At 44.2% G+C, this 27,452-nt stretch overlaps 1 protein-coding gene across 18 annotated transcripts in view; it reads left to right on the top strand.

The window, feature by feature from the left end:
* The window catches only part of Ablim1 (actin binding LIM protein 1), a 277,478-nt gene that overhangs the window by 161,141 nt on the left and 88,885 nt on the right, over positions 1-27,452 (top strand). For all 18 annotated transcript variants that reach the window (XM_047553301.1, XM_047553300.1, XM_047553302.1 and 15 more), the window contains exons 4-6: positions 1,236-1,345; positions 18,610-18,736; positions 20,049-20,142. In XM_047553301.1, coding sequence (XP_047409257.1) covers positions 1,236-1,345; positions 18,610-18,736; positions 20,049-20,142 — 331 coding nt within the window. The remainder of the gene's footprint in view (positions 1-1,235; positions 1,346-18,609; positions 18,737-20,048; positions 20,143-27,452) is intronic.

Below are 27,452 nucleotides of genomic sequence, written 5' to 3'. Positions count from 1 at the left end.
CACAACCAAAACATATATATTTAAAAAAAGACAGTTGCCATCTGCAACTATCTAGTCTCCATTACTGGTCAATGCAGGCAAGTCACTTACCCTCTCTGGGGCTTATGTAGATAATGGAAAGTGATAGCACCACAGTAGAGAGGGAACCCCTCTCCTTAGGACTTTTAATAATATGTGAGGGTGTAAGAATATAAAACTTCTTGATCACTGGCACCAGGCACATTTGTGGAGTAAGTCCAAGTTTACCTGTGCATGTTTATTATAGTCAATCACCAGCTGTCAGACCACAGAGAGGTGACTAAAAGAGGAGATAGCAGCTAGGAAAATAAAAACTAATGTCCAGAAGATCTGACTTGCTCTAAATGATTGCTTCTCACTCTGATTCATGATCTCTAGTTGTGAGTTTCACATTTCCTAATTGACAGTGTCACACATTGGAAAATTCATGTTGATGAAGATGGTTGGCAAATTAGCCAATTGCAAGTTAATAGAATGGAAACTGTGTCCTTTGTCTGTTAACTAATGACTTGTTTTTAAAGGCTGTCTCCTGGTGAACTGGGAGGAGAAATTTTAACACATGAAGAAGGCAGTATTTGGAGCAATGTGTTGTTATTGATAAATGTCTAATGTGAAAGGAAAGTGTCTTTCTGAAAAGAAGCTACTATTAATTCTTAAACAGATATTTACAGCCTGTCCAGTTTGTCTTGGCTTAGGAGGGACTGGGTCCCCAGGACTGTGCAACATTCAGATGTCCAGGAAGGACAAAATCTAACTCAGCAGAGTTATCACAGCACTCTGGGTGTGGTCCCATGGAACTGAAAGAGTTCAAGCTTGGCCTGTAACCAGTTTTACTGGGGAGGGGCCCTGAACGTCAGCTGGAATTCATGGCATTTAAAAGGTTTCTTGGTGAAGATTTTCCATTTGGAAATTTACTGTCCTGTGTGCCTGCTGGGTGACTTGTTGGGACATCCCTCCACCAAGGAGTGGAGATAAATCATTCCGTTTTACTATCTAGTCGCCCATAAAAGCCAGTGCATTCTCTTTTCTACTCATAATGAGGTATATTTATTTGTTTGGACCACATCCAGCTGGCCGGCTTGGGCACGACTGCATTTCAGACATTTTTAGTTGGTGCTCCTCCAATAAATAAATGCGCACCAGAGGGCAAGTTGAAGAGGTAAGGAAGAGGAATGAAATTGCTGGACTAACCCTGAGAACTCTCTTTCCACCTCCAGGCGCCCGTTTCCACCTGGAGATCGAGTCACGTTCAATGGGAGAGACTGCCTTTGTCAACTGTGTGCACAGCCCATGTCTTCCAGCCCTAATGAAGTCACCTGCTCCAGCAGTAAGTGCTGTGTTGATCCGATGGCATGAATACCTTTGTAGTTCAAGGGCTAGGGTGGCTTGGGAAGGTTCCTTCCTCCTTGAGAAACCCTGTTAGCTAGAGCCAAGACCAGTCCTTCCAGGGCATTTTCCCTTGTAAAATGTGATGTTTGGTGAAGCCTCCACTCAAATCCAGGCAGAGGGAAGCATCTCTATTACTTCACAAGGCCATAAATAGAGTTGGACATCAAACTGTCATTTCTGACAGTCCATGAATGAGAAATAATTATAAAACCTTGCACTGAAAATGTCCGTCATAGAGGTTGGGATGGGAGAACATTTGGTGGGGATGTGTTGGAATAGCTATCTCCGCTCGCCTAATGTACAAATGCAGCCATTTCTATTTACTCTTGAATAACCCTTTATTCACCTTGAGGACTCTGGCATTTCTTCGTCTGAGAACTTCCTCAGTAATGACACATGTGTTCTCTGAACTGGAGATAGAGGAGCAAAACCACCTCTCCCACCTCAGGAGGCTTGCTTGCTCATGAGAGCACGTAGACAAATGTGTACACAAAAATATCTACTGTGTGAAGAAAATGAAGATAGACAGAAAATTAAAGCAGAGTCAAGGTACTGCATTTCTATGGGCCAATCAGAGAAGGCCTCTCTCAAAAGGTAGCACTCAAGATTTGAAGGAAGTAAGAGAAACAGGCGTTTGACATACGTCAGGGGTTTCATGATTATTTATGACAAGGGCTTGTCTGATGTGTGGGGATCCAAAGAGAACCAGTTTTCGTCTCCCCCAATATGGTGGCCAATTGTACTTTTCTTCTAATAAATCCATCTGAAATAACTCCAGGTAGATCAGCTGATAATTTTACAAGTCAAAATGTATTCTGAACTCTGGGTACCAAATTAAGAAGCTCTACTTCATCTCTTTTCCTGGGGCATTAGGAGACTTTGGGAAACCTGGAATAAATCCTCTTTAAGCTCTGTGAGTCTCAATACATAAGAATGAGATAAATCATCGCCACTCCAGAGGAATTCTGTGCAATTTGTAACAATGATTCCAAATCTTCCCACTGAAATGGAAGATGTATACTTTTAAAAATAAGAATGTTCTTACCAAAGCATTTGCACAGAGATTGGATCTTGACCATTGGAAGGAAAGAAGGAAATCCCTTCAGGTCAAAGGACTAGATCCTAAGCATGTGCATTTGTGTGACCTATGAATAAATGGCAGTAGTCTGGGTAGGTGACACTGCACAGCAAGGCACAATGCTGGGCCCCTAGTGGGGTTTCAAGTCCTTTGCTTTTTACCTGCCCGGTGCCCAAGAGAAGCAGTTAGCCCCAGGTCGTTGGGAAGGTGGCCCCATTAGTCACCCCCACCCCATTATTTAGGAGAGTTTATCATGAAAATTCGCTACTAAAAACTTTGGAGGAATTCTTCCATCTAGTTAAGAAAAGGAGGCTTCTAAGAGTCCTTGGATCTGATGACAGCTGTGGCAGAGAATCGTGGTCATAAGGCCTGCAATAGGGGTGAATGTGTCCTCAGATTGTCCTTTGGCCCACTGTTTAGATAGGTGAGAAAATGGAGGCCAATGGATGTACTCAAGGTTCCAAAGATGAGGTCGGGTCAGATGCTGGTAGGGTCAGTTCTTTGGGCCCTAAATTTTTGCTATTTTGTTCCATCTAATATTTTTTATTAGTTGGCTTAAGAAACAGAAGTAGATTCTTTTTAAAGACCTTCAGTCCTCCCAGGCCATGCAATTTGCACCACCAAAATAATTAATTTTTATTAAAATTTTTGGGTACATCTATAATTTCCAGTTTTATATGACACACATGTTATACACATAAAAATTAAAGTTGTTAAGTGAAAAATGTAACCAAACTTAGATCCATTGCATTTTTAATACTGGTTTTAACCATCATTGCTGATGTGCTGGTGGTTGGGCCCAATTCTACTTTCCTCTTTCCTTCCGTGGGTGAAATCCCACTCCTAGGCAACTGCTTTGGGTCAGAACGCTTTTCTTTTTAAGAAGTACTTATCTATTTAGGTAAGTACTCACAGCCACTTACAGGGTGTGTGGGTGTCTGTGAAGAGGAGGGCTCTTATATATGGATCCACACATGCACAGTACCCTGGAGGCAGGCGCGCACATACTACAGCAACAGGAATTTGTAGTGAGTTTCTGAAATTCCGTGGACCATGTTAGAAAGCATTTGGTTGTTATTTGTGATTTTCCAAGAATTGCCTCGTACATCAAAAATACTCTGGCGTGACTTCAATTCCTACTTTAAAAAAAAATCCAATGACTTTTTAAACTTGGCAAAGGGCTTTCTATATAGAAGCAGAAAATGATCATTTTTTTTTTTTTTTTAGTATAAAACTCTTTTCTTGATAACGTTCACAGAGTCCATGAAATATATCAAAGGGCCGAGATCCTCTTTTTCCTTTAAAATGTTCTCTTTGGAAGTGAGTTTTCTCCTCTGAACCAGGTTTATTTCACACTCTGTGGACGCGTACCCTTGATCACTGGCTAGGAGGTGAAACCCGGGGGAGAGGGACAGAAGCAGGGCAGAGTGGGAAGCAGGAGCTGGCGTGGAGGATGTGAGGAGAATTCACACCAAATACTCTCCCTTTGAGTTTGCTGAATAAAACTCCAGCTTCAGGAGCTCAGTGGCCGCCATGTCTGTGTGTTCTGGTTTAGGAAGACCTCTTCTAGAGCCCTCTGCTCAGGACTTCCTTCTTCCTCAAAACAATTCTTCGAACCTTTGGCCCTATTTTCTACCTCATGGTGTGCCAGCACTCTGGAACGAATTTACATTATTAACTCATTTAATCCTCTCACGCCCTATAGGTACTAACTACATGTTCACAGATGAAGAAACCAAAGGTCATGGCGGTCAAGTAATTTGCCCAACCTCACATCGGCCCATGTCCTGGCCTTCTGGCTCCAGATGCCAGGCCCCCTCCCTGATACTTATTTTACCATGTGGTGTCCCTCTCTGATTCTCAGAAACGGGTTACTGAGCCTCAGAGCTGACCTGATGGGTGTGCAGATGGTCTGAGTGTCCTGATCCCAAGGCTGTGCACTTTCTTCATGCCACACTCGTCTCCCTGTTGCGCCAAAGTTCAGTAAACGGAACCCCTCAGGAGGTTATTCCTAGAAGCAAGCTGATTCAATAAGAGATATTGCCGTGAATTAGTTAAAATGGTTGCTCCCAGCCCAGTGCATTCGATTCCATAAGCAATCAAGGTGATCTCCAGTGGAGACAGTGAAACGTACCTCCTAGGGCTGTGAGGAGCATTAACTTTGCTAGCCGATTCATACTGTTAAAAAACATGCACAGAAGACGTTATCCTCTACCTTTCAGTTAAGGACAGTCCTCTGCAGCTTAATTCCACCTTGTTCTTGGTATATTTACCAGTACCCGAGGGACTGGATTCCCACAGACTGGATCCCCAAGAAGCAGCATGGAAACACGTCAGGCTTGGATTGTTGTTGCCTCCACGGCTCCAGTCTATTTCAGGCACCTGAGCAGGAGTGGGCGTTGTCTACCATCACCCTTCCCCTTTCAGAGGGTGTCTGACTAGTGTCTGACTGCATGTGGGTTTGGCGATTGACATGATGAACACCCACACACAAATACATCCAAGCCCGTCTTTCTCCCTTCCCTCCTCTACATAGACCTCCAGATATAGCATCATCATTATTCTGACTGCAGCTGGATCTCCTACAGGTATCAGGGCAAATGCTGTAGTTGGACCAAATTTAACTCTTTTCAAATAAAGAGTCACGTGTATGTTTTCAACGGGGAGGAAGATGTTTTCAATTATTTCACTTTTCTGTTTGGTGCAACAGCTCTTCACAGTTGCAAGATAATTTTCATTTATCTTTATGTTCTTTCTCAAAACATCATTTGCACATTGAGTAGGAACTGTCTGCTGAAGCACTTAGCCATAGGTGCAGTGGGGAAGTTCTTCCCTGGGCCAGATCCTGGCTTTTCTACTCACGAGCAGTCTCTGTCCTCCATTTTCTCATCTTGAAAATGGGGTGGTCATAGGTTACCTACCTTGTACAATGAAATGAGTAAATGCATTAAAGTGCTGGTTATTTATAACTTAACAGTACTAACCATGACTTATGATTAAGGCATTGTTTCTTAATTTTTGTGAAAGACAGTCCCAGCCCCCCCATTTCTTGTAGATCTGTTTTTTTTCCTTTGCTGCTCCTGATAGCTGCCTTTAATATTTTCCACCAGTGTAAAACCCAATGGAGCCAGGAACACCTCCAGGCTTACAGCCCATGGATTTGACTCGCAGCAATGGGTTTATAGCTGGATCCCCAAAAAGAGATCTTCCCCTTGTGGAGATTAATGAATGAAGTGCTTCAAAGATTCAGGGCACGTTGTAAGCGTGGCTTAGAGCTGGCTGTTGTTCTTTAAGGGAGTTGTGAGGCTGGAGCCTGAACTTGGATTCAGGGGAAGGGCGTAAAGGTTAAGAACGTGGCTCAAATTCCACCCCTGCACTCAGGTCCTAGTCCTGCCCCTTCCGAGCAGTGTGGGCTCCGATCCTCCAGGCCTTTGTCTACCTGGAGGGGTTGTAAGGAGGCCTAGCTGCAGGGCTGCTTGGGAGCAGTCTGCCTGGGAGCATGGGGAACTTAAGAAGCTGGGCAGGGGGACCCAAGGCCGCACTGTTTTGTCTTAAGAAATGAACCTGGAAGGACAGAGCAGGGGCCAGGTGTAGGAAGGCCTTGAGGAGTTTGGCAACATGGAGTTCATGAGGATGGCTTTTAACCTAGAGGAAGACCGGTTGAAAACCGCATTCTGGAATGTTCCAGGGGGTGATGGTGATCGTGGGGTGCAAAATAAAATATTTTGGATTAGGGCTGGGAAGACACTGGTGATTGTGGTTACAGGTACTGCTGTGAGGAAAGTTGATTAGGTCGAATGAAAGGGCCTTGTTAAAGATCTAAGGTGTCCTTCACTCACTCATCAAACACCTCACTGAGCACCTACTAAGTTCCAGGCACTGTGCTAGGCACCAGCAAAATTCTCGCACAGTTACCATGTTGCATTACTGTGACGCACTTCTGCAGCCAAAGCACCATGGGATATCAATCAGTGCATGTGGACTGCATTTTAATTTTTCCATGAGTGGCCACCTCCACTCCCAAGAGAATAAATTCATTGACTGTAAGGATCCTGTTGTCTTTCTTATGCAAAACCTACCACTTATCATTCTAGATAAAAATTCTGGAGATTGAACCAAAAACCTTCTCTACCTTGAAACTAACTCACATCTCCTCTTTTAAAATGATTGGTTGTAAGTGGTTTTTTTTTGGTAAAACAATACAAATAGTACAGGAAGGTGCAAAGAAAGATGAGAAGCACCTAAGTCCCAGCACCAAGAGATCCCCTCTGTGAGCATTTTGGTGAACATTCTGGATATTTCTCTGAGTGCTGTACGTTTGTGTGCACTTGTAAACGTGTACAATTTTATACACATTCTTCCCGTAGCATTTTGTTCATGTGTTGGTTTTTCAAAATTCCATCTTCTGAATGTCACACAAAAGGCTGAAAGCTTTGAATTTGCTTAGGCCCTTGACACAGTGGTCCCCATGTTCCCAAAAAAGCTGTGCCTTAAATGCGTATTATGGCAGTAATTGTCATATACCCCTGTTCTTGGTACATCCATCTCTTCCACCAGGATAGGAACTAGTTAATGGCAAGACTTGCTCTTGCGACAAGCACTGTGCACATGGTAAACACAGGAACGTCCATTTTGTGTGTGAACTGAAAGCTTTTGAGGGAGTAAATCTCTCCTCCCAGGCCCCACTGCGGGGGTCCGGCCCTACTGAAGATGACTTTGTGGTTCGGTACAATTATACACCAGTACACAGGCCCATGAGAACTGAGGTACTCTCGCATATTTAAACTCACTTTTATTTTCTCATTTCACAAGGGGAAATGGTTAGTGATTGCTTGAGATCAATTTGTTGATAACAGAATCACAAGTTTTTAAGGAAAAGTGGAGGTGTCAGGGGAAGCGTCGCCCCACTTTGTGATGGACCAGGGAGGGCCCCTCTCCCAGAGTTCAGAGCAAGGCCTTTGGCCTGGCGTGGCAGTTCCAGTGTGGCTCTCCTGGGTGGGAGAGGAGGTTGGGGGAGCGGAATTCGAAGAGTAGCCTGGGGTTCCTTCCAGAGGGGTGAGGGTGTGTTAAAACTCTACACCAAAAATACAAATAATCCAATCAACAAATGGGCTAAGGATATGAACAAACACTTCACAGAAGAAGATCTACAAGCAATCAACAGATAAATGAAAAAATGTTCAACATCGCTAGTAATAAGAGAAATGCAAATCAAAACTACCCGAAGATTCCATCTCACCCCAATTAGAATGGCGATTATCAAGAACACAAGCAACAATAGGTGTTGGCAAGGATGTGGGGAAAAAGGTACACTCATACATTGCTGGTGGGGTTGCAAATTAGTGCAGTACTCTGGAAAGGAGTATGGAGATTCCTCAGAAAGCTTGGAATGGAACCACCATTTGACCCAGCTATCCCACTCCTTGGCCTATACCCAAAGGGCTTAAAATCAGCATACTACAGAGATACAGCCACATCAATGTTCATAGCTGCTCAATTCACCATAGCCAGATTGTGGAACTAACCTAGATGCCCTTCAGTTGATGAATGGATAAAGAAACTGTGGTGTATATATATACAATGGAATATTACTCCGCAATGAAGAATGATAAAATTATGGCATTTGCAGGCAAATGGATGAAATTGGAGAATATCATGCTAAGTGAGATAAGCCAATCTCAAAAAACCAAAGGACAGATGATCTTGCTGATAAGCAGATGATGACACATAATGGGGGGTGGGAGGGGTTAGTGTTAGGGTTAGGGTAAGGTTTAGGGTTAGGATTAGGGAGGCAGGCAAGAATGGAGGAACAAGGAACTGTACAGAGGGAAAAGAGGGGTGGGAGGGGTGGGGGGGAAGGGAAAAATAACAGAATGAATTAAACAACATTACCCTATGTAAATTTATGATTACACAAATGGTATGCCTTGACTCCATGTACAGAGAAACAACATGTATCCCATTTGTTTACAATAAAAAAAATTATTTTACAAAAAAAAAAAAAAGAACTTTTCATTTTCAGATTTGTCAGGCTGAAATCTCTAAAAGAGATCCCGATGTGACGCCTCTTCTCACTTCACCTGAGTCAGAGTTACATCAGTTGTAAGAAAGGAAGACAAGTTCCTGCTTTTTGTAGGGAACAGGTACCACTCAGGGATTTGTTAAAAAGAACTTTCAGTGAATAGAAAGCTATTGGCATTTTGCCGTTTGCTGTTCTCGTTTCAGTAGATATGTGTCTTACATAATAACTAACTTATCAGCAAAGCTGGAATTTTAATGGTTGGAATAGCAGTCATTTCCTGGTTGAATTTTAATTTTTAAATAGCAGTAAAAAGTCCTTAGTTGTTCATAAAGACTGTATATCCCTATTTATCCCTATAATTGTATATTCCTAGAGATTTTCCTTGAAAGTATATTTGAAAAATTGCTTTTAGTAGCTGTGCCTAGCAAGGAGAGAGGGAAATGGGTAATGCAGGGAAGGAAAATGATTTTTATTATATGAAAAAAAAAATTTACCTTGTGTTTTTATCTGTGTAAAACCAAAGTATCTCAAAAACAAAATAATGTTAATTTTACAAAGTGAAATGAAAGACCTCTCCGGACTGAAGTCTCACGGAAGTCTGTCCTCGCTCTGACCTTCTGCCATGTGTATGCAGTGACTGGTCACATGAGGAATGCGCAGAAGCTGACATTCTACCCCTTTTTTTTTCTTCCTTACTTTGAAATAGAGTAAACGAGCAGCTATTTTCTAATGAGTCCTGAATCTGAGGAGCTCACGTAGAATCAAGTATGGTTTCCCCCTTGGCAAGAACCCATGTGTGCCTGGTGACCAGAGCCAGTTAAAGATTTCTCATAACACTCTTCACCAAGTTAAAGTTTACAACTAAATTAGGGAAATAGGCTTACAAGCAAACCTTCTGGGTATAATATTTTTTAATTGAGGAGAAATTCACAGAGCATGAAATTAACCATCTTAAAGCCACCGTTTGGGGGCCTTCGTGCATTTACAGCATTGTGCAGACACCACCTCTGTCTAGTCCCCAAACCTTCTCATCTCCCTTAAAGAAAGCGCTGTCCTGTGAGCAGTTATTCTCCCTTCTGCTCTCCTCCCAGCTCCTGGCTGCTTTCTGTGTGGATTTACCTATTCCAGATATTTTGTAGAAATGAAATCATGCAGCCGTTTGTGTCTGGCTTCTTAATGTTTCCCAGGTTCCCGCAGTTTGCATTGTTTATCAGTACTTCCTTTTTCCCCATGGCTAACATTGCCACGTACAGCTCTATGGCGTTTGTATCCATTCATCTGCTAATGGGCACGCAGGTCATTTCCATCTTTGGCTTTTGAGTACAGTGCTGTGATGAATATACCTGTACAAGTCTTTGTCTGAATATTTGTCTTTTAAGCCGTGGTGCAGTTTTTAGAGAGGTTTGGTAAGGACTGTCTCAAATCTTAGAAGCAGTGACTGCCAGTTTTCCAAACCTTTCCCAGAAATCTTTGCCCAGTAGTGTGGCAGGCCCTGGCCTGGGTACTATTGAATGGTGTCCGGTGATCGCAGGTAGCAGAGACCACCCGAGTACCCTCTCTTCCTCCCTCCCTCCCTCTCCCCCTCTCTGGTTCTTCTCTTTTTCTCCCCTGTTCTTTCCTTCCTCTGTTTCTGGCTTCAGCAGATGGCCACTGCTCAGTCTATTGGCAGAAATTTGCCCCCCAATTTTCCAGACTCTCCAGAAAAAAGTCTGTCTTAGCCACTTCGGAGGAGTGACCAGGGTGTTTGCTGGGTGTGTCTGGATTACAGATTGTAAGCAGAAAGGGGAGCTGTGTAAGCCCGCACAGGAGACCCAGCATGTGCTCGGTGTCCTTGAGGTTGCCATGTGACCCTTCTTTTTTTTTTTTTTTTTTTGGGTGCTGGGGATCGAACCCAGGGCCTTGTGCTTACAAGGCAAGCACTCTACCGACTGAGCTATCTCCCCAGCCCCGCCATGTGACCCTTCTGTGACTAGGTGCTGTTTGCCTTTGTTTTGCCTTCCCACCTTCCTCTTGCTCTACAGGCAGGAGAGAATGCTGTGTTCTGTTGACGATGTTGGCAACCCAGGGCTGAGCAGCCACACGGGACAGGTGAAGCAGGGACCAGAAAGCAACAGCCTGTCTTCCTCCAGCTGACCTTTTGTAATCACCACTTGGGTATTTTGAAGTTAAGAGTGTACTTATCAGGGTAATGATTTGTTCTGTATGTTTAGTCCTTCCTTTTATTTCTAGCTCCAGAAATATACACGTACACACACACAGACACACACACACACACACACAGTTCCCTTTGCCAAGATCTTAAACCTAGAAATTGAAGCAGGTGACAAAATAGTATTAATGTTTATGCTAATATTTTATGTTACAATTTTTTATTTGTTTGAGAAACGGAAGGATCTCTGTTCAAGAGATTTCGTATGTTACGTAAGGCAATGAACACTGTCTTTAAGCAGACCTCAGAAGTTTTCAGCTCCTAACAGTTTTCAACATCCTTTCCAAAGTACGTGTTTTACTTATTAAATGTAAATAAATGTGTACTACCTAGCACTGACTCTGTAAGACACCTGCATCATTCACTCTGGTCCAAGCAGGCCATGAGAAGTTGAGTCTTCCTAGGCTCATCAGAATGGGACATCAAGTCCAGTCCTGAGTGCAGCGACAGGTTTCTGTGCCATTCAGAGTCATCCTTCAGTGGTAATTAGCAGAAAATCTCAGACTCTGGACTCTAATGCTTTTGGGTATGAGTCTGGGTGGGAATTAAGTCCACAGTAGGTTTTTTTCTATTTCTTAGGTGGTTCTGGAAATGCCTAGCAGTGTTAGCCTGGGGATTCCTGCTTAGTAAATTGTTAATGACTTGAGAGGGAAGGATTCCTGGTCATGAATATAGGAAAGAAACATGCCTAACACTAAAGGGGAAAGCTTTTTACCTTGAGAATCCATTCCCGACAGCATTCTTTGGACATTGGCTTAGGAATTAGAACTGGAAATTGGAAAGATGTAAATGGTTTATATTTATGAAATCTATGACCAAAGTATCTATAACTCCATAAGCACGTGTGATACGGAGCAAAGACAAGAGAGTGTCAAAGACTGGATTTTAGAGGATTTAGAGGGTGGCCGCTGCTGGGCCTCTGTCCTGATGAGGCTGCGGTCTGTTGCTGTCCTGGTCCAGGAAGTCCTGTTTGTTGTGCAGTGTTGTTCTCCAAAGACGACAAGAAGCTCCACTTAAAATAGCGTGTCAGAGGCCACCCTGGCTTGCGATGTTTCCACCATGGCCATCGAGACAGCAAAGCAAGCTACTGACCTCAGCAGAGGCAAGGGTGACTGTGCAAAGTCTAGTTCAAGGTCAGATCCTTTCATAAATCATTCTGGGCCACTTTTAACATGTGAGATGTCAATCATGTATAGCACTGAGACCTCATTTTCCACAGAGTGGGAACACATTGCACCCAGGATTTGTCTTCTGATCTCATGTTGCTTTTCTGGAAAATGGGCAGCCTAGAAATTCAGAAGTTATAAAAACTTTTTAAAAAATTACTCTTGAAAAGTACTCAGCCAAAGAAATTTGCAGTTTCACATTCCGTTTTGGACTTCATTTTTTTTTTTTTTAATTTTTTTTTTGGTGTTGGGCATTGAACCCAGAGCCTTGTGCATAGTAGGCACGTGCTTTCTCTTCCACTGAGTGGCACCTCAGTCCAGCTCTCTCCTTTCTTATGCTGACCCCTTATTCATGGTATTTGCCATGACAGGCTAAAAAAGAAAATTGTGGATTCACTTCAGTGACTTGGTTTAAATAAAAAACATGGACTGTGCCCAGTCAACATTTGTCAACTCATAGGTGTCTAATTTGGGGCCTGGCAACATTCAACAGCCCCAATGAAGACGGAGGTCAACATTCAACAATATCTACTTGATAGACTGACCTCTCATCCCTAGGAATGGCCTTTATGATCAAAGAAAGATTTTCAAATACCCAAATCCTTTATACCTTAATGATGCTAAAACTGTAGGCCAACTCTTATTTTTAAAGTAACATAAGAAAAGTCTGGATTTTTTTAACCCTCTGCCACCCACTCAAGGGCCAATGAAGGCCAGATTGGCAACTTGGATGTTCAGTTCAAGCAGGAGAGCAGGTGAAATGACACTTAGACTCTCTGGAGGGGAGGGAAGGACCCTAACAAACAAGAACTACCTGTCCTGTGTACAGTGGGCAGTCACTTTCCATGAAGGAATCCACATGGCAGAGGCTGAGGTGGCCTGTTGAAAGTTCGGGTCAAAGGCAACTGGGTACCCTAACGGCATCTGTCTGGTTGCTCTCCTGGGTGCCCCCCACCCCTTGGGACAGAGCAAGTATTCTCTCACATCCTATCTTTATAATTATATCTCATAAGATTAGGAAATTCATGTTTAGTAGGAACATTTGGATGACAAGATGTTTTTAAATCAGGACCTCAAGTTAGTGAAACCCTGGAACTTAGGCTCTGTGATTGGCCAGGATAAAGTGCCTCTATTTAGCAGTTCATTGAAAGGATATTTTATAAGGTCTTAAAAGTCTTATTCCACTTTCTATTAATAGCATCCTAAATCTGAAATGATTTGTTACTATTTATTTTTCATCCATGTGTATAGCCATGAATTTATGTGATAATTTTGTTTTGGACAAATGCTGTTCCTTTTTTATTCTTACTGTAAAAAAGGATTCTGGGGAAAGCTTGAATTTTCCAGAACATATCTATAACAGTTTCAATACTGAAAGTTGATTTTTAAAGTAATTCTTATTTTAGAAACTTTCACAATAAAGAAAGAGTATGCTCTGACTGTCTCAAAAATCCCAATAGATATTTTATAATATCTTAGTATCACAGCAAGCATTGATAAGTGACATCTCCCTTGAGACTTTGTTTTTATTTCGGATGTTCAGAACTGAACCCCAATTCAGGCTAAGCATGTTCCTCACCATGGAGCTACACCCCCCATGTTTTTTTTTAATTTTCTTCCAGCAATGTGGATGGAACCCAGGGCTTCACACATGCAAGGCCAGCCCACTACCACCAAGCCATCCAGCCCTCTAGTACCCATCTTTGGAAAATGGACTACTATTGTCTTCATATCTGATGCCTTTGCCCAAAATTCTGCAACACTGGGAAGAGTCCCATTCCATATTCTGAAAGCTTTGATCCTAGATGGACAGATACTCTGAACGATTCTGGGCATGTCCAAAGCATGCAGGCCAGGGAAGGCTGGGACGAGTGGAAACTGAGCTACCACGTGTTTCTCCTTCTTGTGGCTCCACGTCCCCAGCCTTCCTTTCCAGAGAGACATCTTCACAGAATAAGACATATTTTTGTCCCTTACCATCCTGAATGAGGAATTCTAGGAAGGCAGAAAATCATTCTCAAGGAAAACAGGTATCCAGGTGGACAGGACCTTCATGCACCTAAGTGACAACCTCTCTTCTTAGCTTGGGAACACCAGCCTCCTCCCAAGAACCATATGTCTCTTTCTTCAGCTTAAATACTTTGGAAACCCAGGTGTCCATGGGCCTCTGTCCCAAAGAATTAGATAGATTAAGGCAGATAGGCAAGATCCCTATTGTTAAGGATATTTATGGCCTTTGAACAAAATGATAGAACTATGGAACCAGGTGTGTACTTGGATGTTAGTTGAACTTGGCGGTGAGCGGCCAAATCCCTGCTTTGCTCTGGTTTTGGTGCCAAGAGTAGAGCTTGAGGCAAAGTGTTTAAGGCCGTTTGTTCTTATTTATCTTTTTTTCACACTTGGTCATTATTTTTTCCAGGAGGACGCTGGCTGTCACTAGTGGATTTTGTTTCCCTGATGCTGTTTCATATTCACCTATTTCTGACATTGACAATAATTCCAGTGCCAATCACCAGCTTTCTATATTTATCAGCAGCTGCTTCAGTGATGTGGAAACAATTTTCTCAACAGCTGAAAAACATGAAGATAGAGAGTAGGACGTTTTGTTCTTTATAAAGGAGCTCAGTTGGAGCGAGCACAGAAGTGAACCATCGAGCACGGCTCTGTCTCTCCATCTTTTACACTTTGCCCAGCAGACTTCAAGCTCCAGTGGAGACCATAGCTTTGTCCAGAGAAGAATGGGCAGCCTTGGTGGAATATACTGGAAAACTGGGACCAGCTGAGGCAGGGTGGTTTTGTCTTATGTAGGAGGCAGTCTTTGTTGATTTGCTTGTGTTGTGAAGTTCGGGATGGAGGAAGCCTCCCCCAGCCTCTCCTTCCAGCCCAGGTTTGCTGGCTGGCTGGCTGGCTTTAATTTCAGAATTGGATGAATGTTTCTCTATTAAACATTATCAAAATGCCTGCCTTTCTGAGGTTCTTGGCAGGACTCAGAGAGTCCGAGTGGTGTAGACACCACCTGTGAGGTCAAGGGCTTCCAGTCTGCATGCATTTTGACTAGGATTGAGAAGACCAAGTGGTATCGTGTTCACAGAGCCCTTCCTGATCCATAGCAGCCCTCAGGGTAGAATAGCTTGGTGATCCTTATTCTCAAATTGTGTCTTAGCTTCTTGCACAGCTCTGGAATGTCTGGGCACCGAGGTGCTTGACTGGAGTCAAGAAGCCGGGTTTCTTGTCCTAGCTCTGCCCCAATCAAGGAGGGGAAGACCTGTTGCGTGCGTGTGTAGCACTAAGCCTTGTGCTATGCACCAAGATGATCTCATTTCTTCCTCCCAGCAAGTGGCTGCTATTGTCAGCACTTTGCAGATGAAGGAATGACGGTTCAGAGGGACTAAATGACCCAAGTCTTCCCCCACCAAAGCCCACGCCCTCATCCAGCAACCTTCTCCCCATACGTCTCTGCTCGTGCAGGGTAGAGACCTTGAACCGCTCTGCCAGCCCCCCTGAGTCCAACAGTCTCCATTTGTGGAGTTGAAAAACCATCACTCAAGTTTACTTCTGCCTTAAAAAAGTCTGTTACATGGCCTTTTCCTTAGGATTTAAATCTTCACTGCCACCTAGTGGAAATTATCTAATGAGATGCATAAAGAAAATGTTCAGTTCAATTGGACTAAAACTATCCATTTCATCCAGAAAAAGTCAAAACTGTGGAGACAGTAAAAAGTTCAATGGTTGCCACTGGAGGTGGGAGGAAGGGGCGAGTAGGCAGGGCACAGGATGTGCAGGTGAGATTATTCCGTATGATACTGTGATACTGGGTATGGGTCACAAACTTGTCCAAACAGAATGTCCATCTTGTCCCCAAGACTGAATGCTAATAATCTCTGGGTGATAATCATGTGTCAGTATATGCTAAGCAGTTACGACAAGTGTACGGCTCTGGTACAGGGCATGGGGGGGCCATGTTTATGGTGGCAGGTGGAATATAGGAAATCTCTTTATCTTCTGCTCAATTTTGCTGTGAACCTAAAACTGCTCTAAAAATAGTCTATTTACCTAAATAACAATCAATTCATTCTAAATCCATATTGTACTCCTACCCTTTAAAATTGTATTTTTATACAAATATCACGCTCTTCCATTTTTATTGATAATAAACTGCCAGATGTGAGATTCCTTTATAATAATTTTGATGAGATTTGAGGATACAAATAAACTGTAGTTTAAAAAAATACTTTGTACTTTGTGACCATCTAATGTACACTCAGTTTCTAACAAGTCATGCTCTAAGAAATTCTAATCCGTAATATTCAGAATTGACATTTTTAACTTTTTTTTTTAACCGTTCTCATGGTTAAAAAAAATAAAATAAAATAATAATTCGTGCACCATAGAAGGCGTGAAGTAAATTCAGGTCCCTCTCCATAGAGGGAAGTTCTCAAGAAGCTCTTGCTTTTTCCCCCAGGCATGTTCTATTCTGGGTGAGCAACAGACGCTTCTCTTTACTACTTTTCTATGCATGAGCTTATGCTATGAGCACTATTGTACAGATCACTTTCCTCACTTGATCTATTTTGGAAGTTCCACATCTGCACATAAATGTACCTCATTCTTTCTTACAGCCTAAAATACCATTGTTGATTATGCGTTAATTAATTTAGTAGGTCCCTCATTGATGTCAATAGAGATTATGTTAAATTTTTGTTACAAAATGTTATAGGGAATACACACACACACACACAAACACACATTTTTGCAAAAATATTTTTAGAATAAAATCTTAGACCTGAAGTTTCTGGGTCTCAAGGTATGTTAACACTTGCTAACAAGATCACCAGAAACATACCTATAGTTAAAATCAGCATACTACAGAGATACAGCCACATCAATGTTCATTGCTGCTCAATTCGCCATAGCCAGATTGTGGAACCAACCTAGATGCCCTTCAGTTGATGAATGGATAAAGAAACTGTGGCATATATATACAATGGAATATTACTCCACCATGAAGAATGATAAAATTATGGCATTTGTAGGCAAATGGATGAAATTGGAGAATATCATGCTAAGTGAGAAAAGCCAATCTCAAAAAACTAAAGGATGAATGATCTCACTGATAAGCGGATGAGGACATATAATGGGGGGTGGGAGGGGTTAGCATTAGGGTTAGGGTTAGGTTTAGGGTTAGGGATAAGGAGGGTGGTAAGAATGGAGGAAGGAAAGACTGTATAGAGGGAAAAGAGGGGTGGGAGGGGTGGGGGGAGGGAAAAAAAATAACAGTATGAATCAAACAACATTGCCCTATGTAAATTTATGATTACACAAATATGCCTTGACTCCATGTACAAATAGAGAAACAACATGTATCCCATTTGTTTACAATAATAAAAAAAGGAAACAATTCTAAAAAAAAAAAAAAAAAACAAACAAAAAAAAAACAGGTTTATGTAACTCACTGCAGCAAGGATAAAACAGGAATTGTGCACCATGGTTGGAGTTTGGGGAGGAGTTCCCAGGATTTGAACTTGTACGGGGAACCTGTAGTGCAATTCCAGGGAGCAGGAGCAAGCTGGGTTGGGTGTTGTCAAGAAGTAGGGGCAGGTGGGTGCTGGGTATCCTATTTCTCTAGGAGAGAGTTAAGTTGGGCTGGAAGTGTGTTTGGTAAAGGAACAGCAGTCACAGCTGTGGTCAGAAGAGGGGGGTGTTTAGTCACTTGTGTACTGAGGGGCCTTGCCTCTGCCTCATTCCAAATGTGGCCACTAGTGGCCTTCTCTGGTGCCTGCTTTATTCCGTGAGTGTCCTGTACATAAGTGGGGACATCATAGACAACCTGCTGGCCGTAGTTTTCTCAGGTACATGGATTTTGTCTGTGTGTACCCATTTATATTCTTCTGGTTTATTTTTTTTAACACTTCTCTTGACACAATGAAGTATTCCATAATCAAAATAATAATGGTAACTATAATAATAATAGCAAATGTTTACAGGGCCACTTTGAATGTGGCAACCATTGAATCCTCATCAGAGGCTTGATGTGGGTGCCAATAGCATCTCCACTTTCCTGTGGGGAAACAAAGGCTTCAAAAGGGCAAATGGCTCACCTGGGTCATATAGCTAACTGACAAGGAGTGTTGGGGGCAGGACCAGGTGTCCAATGCCGGTGCCCACACTCCACTTTCTCCTCCCTGCTTTTCAGGAGCCTGCCAAGGTCGAGTTGAAGATGAGGAGTTAAGAGCCATTTAATTGATGATCACAAATCATTGAAAGTCTGATTTAAGTGGATAAGGAAGTACCCTCCCCTTTACAAAAGTGAGAGTTATGGGCGTGTTCCAGGAATCCATGCGCCATGTTGATCCACGGTGCTCAGCTATTCCCTTGTGCTCTCAATCAATAAAGGCCTTTGAGGGCTTTCTTCAAATCATAGCCACGACACTATAATTAAATATTCTCTGGGCCAGCTGGAGCTCAGAGGGCACTTAACCCCAGGAAACGAAACAGAGGAAGGGCATCATCCACTTGGATCGGCTGAGGTTCCAGCAGCTGCCTTGCTAGATAAGGACGGGTCCTGTGAGAGGCCCTGGGGAAGACTGTGTGCAGGGGAAGAAGTGAGAAGAGATGGTGCAGACCTGCCCAGCACTAGGGCGTGAGGTGTCCTCTGGGGTCCAGAGGCCTGCGTGCTTGTCTCTGGCCAAGGAAACGTGTGGTGACCGCTGACTGTGCTCTCTTCCAGACTGTGCTGGCTGCGGAAGGGACATCAAAAACGGGCAGGCCCTGTTGGCGCTGGACAAGCAGTGGCACTTGGGGTGCTTTAAATGCAAGTCCTGCGGGAAGGTCCTCACTGGGGAGTACATCAGCAAGTAAGGCTGGGTCAGGGGTGCGCGGGTCCTTGGAGTGGGCATGGGTCATTGTGGTCACTCTACCAAATGAAGTACATTCACATCCTATAGTCATTATGAAAGTTTCCCTCTAAAACGTTAAGAAATAATTTTGTTATTCTGCTTTTGCCATAACCTGGCTGCTGTAAACTTAATGAACTAGCAATTGTCTCATCATTACAAAGGTGACATAAAGGTTCACCTTATGTTATAACCAATTAAGCATCTAGTAATTTCTCTTTTGTTATTTTTTGTCCTTTGTGGGATTAGTAAGCCTTTCTCCCCCTCCAGGTCTTTGAGCATGTGTATAGACTCCCCCAAAGCACACTCAGCCTAGGCCCTGAGCCCTGTAGAGCAGTGTGCAAAACAGCCCAGGGAGCCAGTTCATGTTGGAGTCAGAGGTCTTGTGGATCATAGCCAGGGTTGAGGAAGTAGGTGGAGTTTGGGTGGTGACTTCTAATGTACCCTGGCAACGACAGAACATCCATTCTGTATCTTTAATCTTGAATTTTTGAAAAATTTCCCCAACAGCATGAAATCACCCATTCAGAAAATTTAATGAATGTAGTTGAAAAAATATATTGAAACAAAAAAAGTAGCTTGGGTCTTTTAGCTTAGAAATCTAGTTTCATGGTAGACCTGAGTTCAAGCAGAAACACCCATGTTAGAATAAAGAACTCCAGGGCGATGGTGCTAGACCCCCAAGGAAGACCAGAGAAGGGTGAGCTTCCAAAGTGACATTGCAGGCTGGGCAGGGTAGGCACCTCGGCTATGTAGAGGGTTCTTTTTCACTCTTCCACACTGTATCATGGTGGAAATGACATGTTTGTTATGCTCTGAAGTCAATGGAAGGGGTCCTGGTGCTCAGGCCTCCTGAGAGCTGAGGAAATGGAGTCTGGAGGTTGCTAGGAGGCTCTGTCCGGCCTGTGAGCCCAAGAAGAGGGTGTGGGGAGAGAAGGTGTGCTTGGGTCCCCACTGGGGCAGACAAAGGCTTAGCCCACCTTTAAAGCCAGGGAAAGGGGTTGATCCTGGGTTTTCGGCTAGTTAGTTCTGAAACCATCAGGGGACTGGCAGTGGAACCATGTAGCAGGTGGGCTCTTCTTTCTATGGGGCCGGAGAACTGCAGCTCTCCAGTCTGTGACACTGGTAGTATCTGGCCAGGTCACGAGGCTTATGACAGATGGGCAAGGCATAAACAAGCTCTGGTAAGTTCTACTCCCATTCTGTGGAGAAGGGCTCAGGGCTTTGGCCTTGGTCACCTCTTCTTAGGAGCTGAACACATTTTGTCTTGCAGGGATGGTGCCCCATACTGTGAAAAGGACTACCAGGGCCTCTTTGGGGTGAAATGTGAGGCTTGTCAACAGTTTATCACGGGCAAAGTCCTGGAGGTAAGTGACAGGCGGGCTTCCCTCAAAGTTACCATTTCCTCAGAGCCCTCAGAAACACTAGAGAAAGCCTTTGCCTTCACCTCTGAAGGAAGAAAGTAGTTGCAGGAGACTGTCTTAGAGAATTCATGTGCCGTGCTGCCCTTAGAGACAGCTTCTACCAAATGCTCATGGGAAAATTGGAATGATGGGGAATTTGTAGGGGAAAATAAATAAGAATGATAAAGACTGTTGGGAATTGGGTAGAACACTTATTTTTTCAAGTTAGACGAGGAGATGAACAGGGTGTTAGAGTCATATGTGTACATGTGTGTATCTATGCATGTGTGCATGTAAGTGTAAGTATACAGACCCAGGAAGCTGAGGCTCAGAATCAGAGCTAAGAAAGGAAGGGCGGGTGAGAGTTGAAGGTATTGACTTCCCCACCCTTAGGAACCCACATCCTGTGTGACCCAGAGCGCCCCGTGTCTGGAGCTCAGCGGAAGTCTGTCAAGTTCAGGTGTGGCTGCTTAGAGCCAGAGAGCTGAGTTCCTGCGTTCTCAGCAGCTGCTCACCAGCATCTGCCTCTGGGCCGAGCCAGGCTCCTGTTGGGCCACCACAAGGGCTTCCGGGCCAGAGTTCACAGGCAGTCACTGCCCCACTTCTCACAGGCCTATGGAGTGTCAGCCGGGTCTGATGGACAAGTCAAGATTGCCTCCCTGCCTCCCACATCCTAGGGTGGAGAGTGTGCGCGGCGTGGGGCTGGGTCAGGAAGCCAGCAGGTGGCAGGAGGGTGGGCTGGCCTGCAGCCTGGAACACCCCTCCCTCAGCACTAAGGCCGAATCCACCTAACACACCCAACTCCCAGTAGGGGTGTCTCAGGGACACGGGACACATATCCAGGGAGCCCCTGAGGTTTACCTGGGCTGCTGTCTCCTGACTGTTCACTTTAATGGGGTGTATTTTAGGCCAAGTGAATGTCACCTCAAATTTAAAAAAAAAAAAAATGGCTGAGAAGGGGGACAAGTGAGACTGCTAGAACTCAGGGCCCAGAACTATGGTAGCACTGACAGGAATGCCCCTGGGAAGTGGACCCCCACCCCACACAGCTGTGGAGGGGTCTCTCCAGTGAAGCTTAATGGTTGGCCCAAGGACATTTTGAGACAAGGGATTTGGTTCGGGAAGAGGAACATGCCCTGCAAAGCTATTGGAGAAGGTAGATGTGACTCACCTTCTGGAAGTCCAAGTGGTCCTATCCCAGTACTCAAAGTAGAGTGATTGGTCCTCCCCTGCCTGTCCCCTGCCTGTCCCCTGAGTCTGTCTCTCATCCCTCTCTAGAGCCCCAGAGAGCTCATCTAAGGAGGTGCTTAAGCGAGGCCTCACGGGATCTCCCCTGGGGTTCCTGAGTTTAGTCTCCTGTGTAGGACAGAAATAAACCTGTAGAGTTGGGAGCAGTTGGGAAATTTCATTTTAAAACAACGATAATAAAACCCTAGAACCAGTTCCCAGATGTTTAGCCACAGGAAGAGACAGGAAGACCCCCACGCAGCACAGTGCCTGAATTTGAGGCTGCCGAGTTTGCAAAAAGCATGGATCAAATCAGCCATCTTCAGTTCACACGTGGAAATGTGCTCCCCAGAAAAAGTTGGGAACAAAATGGCTGGGCGTTATGTATCTGTACACATTGTTTGCTTTCGGATTTAATTCAATAGTTGTGGGCAGGAGCATCTAAAATAAAGTTAGATCCAAGAATATGACATTTTGAAGAAATATCTGCTGTTTTCTCCTTCGAGGCCCAAGTAGATCAGTGTTCCCTGGGCTGCAAAGGCCTCTTCCCAGATTGGCTTCAGGTTCCTGTGAAGGCTGCTTTGTGGGTTTAAAGCTTGGAGACTTTCCACAAATGCCTTCAGAGTTCAGCCGTCTGGGAGCAGATTGCACGTTCAGGCTCAGTCTCAGGGTCCACCCAGCAGGCGCTGCTCAGATGGGTGTGTGATCTAGAACCGTGTCCTGCAGGGTTAGCACACAACCATGTGACTTCTTATGAGTCAACTGGGTTTGGTCACAGAGAGAGGGAGCAGGACTAGTGTCCACACACTCCACCTCCCTCCATGCCTTATTCTCTGACCCCGTTGTTGGTAAACCACCGTGATGGTGAATTCGTTGTAAATACCATGGACCTTGCCTCTCTGTTCCATTTATTTTATCCACAGAGATGATCAATGTACGTTTCTTGTGTCTGCTGAAACGATGATGGCTTAAAGCAGTTGGAATTTATTCTCAGTTCTGGAATCTAGACATCCAAAATCAAGGTGTCATAGGGTCACACAGTCTCCGAAGGGCTGGAGAGGGCCCTTCCTTGCTTCCTCCAGCTTCTGGTGGCTTCTGGTATTTCTTGACTTGAGGCTGGATCCTTCAGTCTCACTTCCATCCTCACATGGCTGCTTCTCTGTGTCATCGCCTCTTGGTCACCCCTTCCGGCCTTCTTCTAGAAGGACGCTTGTCATTGGAGTAGGGTCCATCCTGACCACCCAGGATGACTTCTTCTTCTCAAGATCTTTAGCTTAACCTCATTGGTAAAGACCCTTTTCCTAAGTAAATTAGCACTCTCAGGTCCCAGAGATTTGGTGTGGGCGTATTTTTTAGGGGAAAAGGGGTCACCATTCAACCTGCACCAGGAAACCTCGCACTCCACCTAAGCACGGCCCTGTGAGGCCTGCAGCTCAGGTGCACTTTTAGTTTAACAGTCACTAAATATGCGGGGGCCCCTGGGGTCCCTCTGGGTGTGGTCTCACGGAAGCTCCACTGGACACCTGAGGGGGCTTTGAGAAGGGGAAAGGGCACAGGGCCTTGGTGGGGGAGAGAAGCTCCTGGCCTGGCTGTCTTGGTGCAGCTGTATCTCTGAGCCCCAAGTACTTTTGGCAGGTCCTGCAGCCTCTTTGGGATTGTCTTCATCCCACAGGTAGAGGGACTGGCATGTGACTTCAGAAGCTTCATCTTGCTCTCATCTCTGTCACTCATTAATAGTTGTAAAGTCCACACATCTTATCAGCCTGGGGACCTAAGGGCCTGAGGACCGTGTGGCTTCATGAGAAGGGCTTCCCAGTCCTGGGAACCAGAGATCTGCTCTTGGCCCCAGAACTCACCAGCTGGGGGACCTTGTCAATTCTCTCAACTTTTTTGAGCCTCCATTTTCTTTGCCTTGATCACAAACATTAAAATATACATGTTCATCCAAGACTTGTTGCTGCCTGACTCCTAAAGTCTCTTCGGCTCTGAGGATCTGAGTTGTTAATCCTCCTTGTCTTGTGTCTAAGGGTAGGGCCAATTATTCTTTTCTTTTTGGAGATATTTTCTGGAAAGTGGCATCTAACACCCCGCATCAAGACTACTCTCAAATTGTAGCTTTATTATCATTTGCTTTCAGTTTTGTTTTCAGTGGCAAGATTCTCTTTTGAGGGAGATCTTTCTGTAAATGGCACTTCTTTAAAAGCTTTTTGCTAATTAACCTATAAATTCAGGAGCATTCTAAAGTTCTTTACAGCCCGCCTCCTAATTAAGAAGTCCAGAAGCAAATTAGTGCGAGGTACTTGCTGACCGCCTCCTACCTCCATCCCTTCTCTAAACCCTTTGAAAAAGCCTTCCCTCCCCTTCCTTCTCTACCTCCCTTCCCCATCTCCCTTCTGCTTGAGAAACTACTGGTGACTTCAGATTAAGTCACGGATGTCAGTGGACATGGGGGCATCCCTTTAGTACAGATTTCCCTGTCTTTGGTGAATGGCCCTAGGTGACCCTTTACTCCAGCATACTTTCCTGCCTGGGTGCAGATTGTTACCTGCCAGTTTCCCAAAGAAAGAAGCAGCAATCAAATAGATCCAGAACGAAGGCAGAAAAGAAAAAGAAAAAAAAAAAAAAAAAAAAGAAGTCAAACTGAAAACAGAAATCTTAAGAGTAAAGCAAAGTGTTTGTGTCCCTTTCCCAAGTGTGGGGATGTTCCTCCAGCAGCCTGAGGGTGGCTTCGCTTTCTCCATCTCTCCTGGTCTCTTGCATAATCCCACCCCCAGGGGCTTCATGTCACCCAGCAAGATGAAAGCTCCCCACCGCCATTGGCCCCCTCTGCAGAGTGGTGCCTCCCCTCCCCAGTGGCTGCGGGCTGTGGCTTCTGTCTCTTCTGGAGGGACGAAGGACAGAAGGCAGTTGTAGCATCTGCTTTCTTACCAGGAGTGAGGGGGACTCTGCTGCCTTGCCTGGGGAGTCACCGCTAGGACTCAACCCTCCACATCTGGTCTTTCCAGAAGGGCTGGCCGCACCTGTCTTTGTGGTGGGCATTTACTGCGGGGCCCTGCGCTCTCCGGGAGGAATGTGTGCTGGTGTCTACACCTCCCACAGAAGAAAGAGGCCCTCACATGAGGCTGGGAGTCCCCTGGAGAGCCCCTCAGGCCTGTCCATTCATGCCCTAGCCCCCTCTCCTCCCGTCTGTGAGCCTGAACAGGATTTAGCTGCTTCTAGACCCCTCCTGCTGAACTCCTGGAGTGTAGGAAATGGAATCACAACAGGATTCAGCCAGAGCCTTTCCCTTGACTCTCTGAGGGATTAAAAATGGGTGGCTTTATTTTGTTTTGCTTTCTGACTGATTAAAAAAAAAATGCTTTTTCACAAAGCCCCGGGACAAATGTTGATGATGTTCACATTATAAATGGGAGGCCCTGGTTCCCGCCCTCCCTTTGGGTGCAGGTGTTTGAAGCATGTATTTGTTGCAATGGCCCAAACGGTAAGCAGGCCTTATTTGGCCTGGGCTCACTCATTAACTAGAGAGAGGAACAAGGGTGATCTCAGGCATTTGCATGACATACACTCCTCTTTGTCACCATGGAAGATATGGATTGCAAAAGACAGATTGAAATGCTAACTCCCTCCTTTCTTGTTTTGTCTCATACGCATACAGAGCAAGAATCAGAGCCCACACCCCTGCAGAAAATGAGTGTGTTCTCCCATTCTCACTGTGTCAGGCAAATTCACACACTCTCTCACGTAATTGTAGGTGCAAATATTTTTTAAAACAATGGGAGGTGGGTGGGTGCAAGAACCAAGTACTCAGTAGTGTTGTCTGAGATGTTCTGTGCCTCAGTGGACAGGGAACCACCCCGATATCCTGATTTTGTATAATATTCTGAACATTTCTAAGTGATTTCATAAATATTTAATTCTCACAGCAGGCCTGAAAAGTGGTCAAGGCCATTACAACTGACCTCCATTTATAGATGAAGACGTTGAGTACCGGGAATTCTGGAGCTAATTAGTGACAGAACGAAATTAGAAAATAGGTCTCTCGATTCTCAGAAGGTGGGGACACAAGGTAGGGACACGTGCGCATATGCACATGCACACGTGCAGCTTTGGGATCTTCCTGGCAGTAATCCTTGCAGAAAAAATAATTTGCCTCCCAGTGTGACTTGTCGAAGGACCCAAATTTTCCATTCCTGGTGGAAAGGAAAAGCCCCACCTCATTAGTGGTCTGTTACACCTGTTTTCAGGACAATAAACATTTGTTGCTGGGTTGGTTTACTGTTTACTAGTATTAAGATGTCACTGAAGATCAGTGACTTTGCTTGTGGTCACTATGGAGAATTTCTATGGAGTCAGACCTCACTCTTCTTGCTGCCTTTACCCGCTATAGGCTCTGTCAGGGCATTCGGCAGGGTCCTTGGAGAATATTGCTGATGGACGATGACATCTCAGGAGAGACAGCACATTTTCTTCACAGAGCTATATAGTCTAGGACCCTTAACAGCTCCATAGATGGTCAGGAAGATCCTGTGAGGCAGGACTGATATAGAAACACTGTCCACCTTTTCTTGTTTTACACTATCACTGAAAGGTTTGAACTAGAAAATGGTTTCAATTTTATTTAATTTCAGAGACAGGGTCTCTATATTTTACTTAGGCTGGCCTCAAACTTCTGGGCTCATGTAATCCTCCCACCTCAGCCTCCTATGTAGCTGAGACTACAGGCATTCACCATTGCTCTCTGTGGTTTTATTTCAAATATGACTTAAGCAGAAGGTGGTATGTCCATATAATGGAATATCATTCAGCCAGTTAAAGGAATGAAACACTGATTCATGCTGCGTGATGAACCTCAAATCTTTCTGCTAAGCGAAAGAAACCAGACGTAAAGGGTCACATGTCATACAATTAAGTTTGCATGAAATGTCTAGAAGAGGCAAATGTGTAAACAGAAAGATTAATGACTGCCAGGGGTGTGGGGAGGGAGAGAGGGGAATGACTGCTGATAGGTGGGTATGTGTGGGTTATTTTTGTTTTTTGAGTGATAAAAATATTCTAGAACTAGATAGTGATGGTTTCATAACTCTTTAGTATATTAAAAATTGCTGAATTATATACTTTAACAGGTTTTATGATATGTAGATTGTATCTCACAATTTAATTATCTATCTATGCAAAGATACAAGGGGATGGAGAGTGGGGATCCTGTTATAGTCTTTCCTTGTTTGTAAAATAACACTGATCATTGCCTCATAGGGCTGTGGGGCTTAAAAATTGAAAAAGTAAAACCCCTGGCCTGATGAACAGCCAGGTGAGTTCTCTCCCCTTTCCCACCTCCCTTCTAGTCCTTGATAGTTTAACTTACTAGGCATAAGATCAGTGGGGGAAGCACAAAATGAGGAGCCAGGTCAATAATGTCTTAATGCTAGGTTCTTTGTTTTGCGAACAGGTAAACTTTGCCATTGTGCTGGACGGTGCCCTTGATTATAGAGTGTGACTTGATTAAGACATTCCCAGTCCTGGAAAGTGACCTCAGATTTGAACTCAGTATATGGTTTGTGAGGTGTTAGTTGTGCCATCTTATTTGTGAAGAATAACCTTGAGCTAATATTTTGACCTTTCCATGGTCAACAGATTGGGAATTGGCCCTGTTGGGCACAGCGCATTGACACAATAAAACAATTTAAGGGAAATCCAATCCCCCCAAAATTACCCACTTTCTTTTACTTTAACAACAGAGGAAATGTGTTGCCAGAGTAACAGAAGACTTTCACAAGCAGTAAAGAGTTGATATTTCTGGAAAAATCACCCCATTTCCTGTCAGCACAAATGGAAGGGCTTTCTTATCCGGAAATGACAGTTTAAAAAGAATTTGTATTTATCTTGACTTAAAAAGATGTTTTGTTTTTTAGTGTTGTTTAACTTCAGAGAGTTGGATCAGTTGAACTTTTTTCCTACCTTGTTGCTTTGATTTTGAACTTGTGGCTTGGCTTACAGCTTGGTTTCATTCGAGGCTTCTAATAAGGTGTTATTTTCTGCTCCAAATCAAT

This window comes from Sciurus carolinensis, chromosome 5 (genome assembly GCF_902686445.1).
Source record: "Sciurus carolinensis chromosome 5, mSciCar1.2, whole genome shotgun sequence".
Lineage (NCBI taxonomy): Eukaryota > Metazoa > Chordata > Mammalia > Rodentia > Sciuridae > Sciurus > Sciurus carolinensis.
This window is presented reverse-complemented; position numbering and strand designations above follow the sequence as displayed.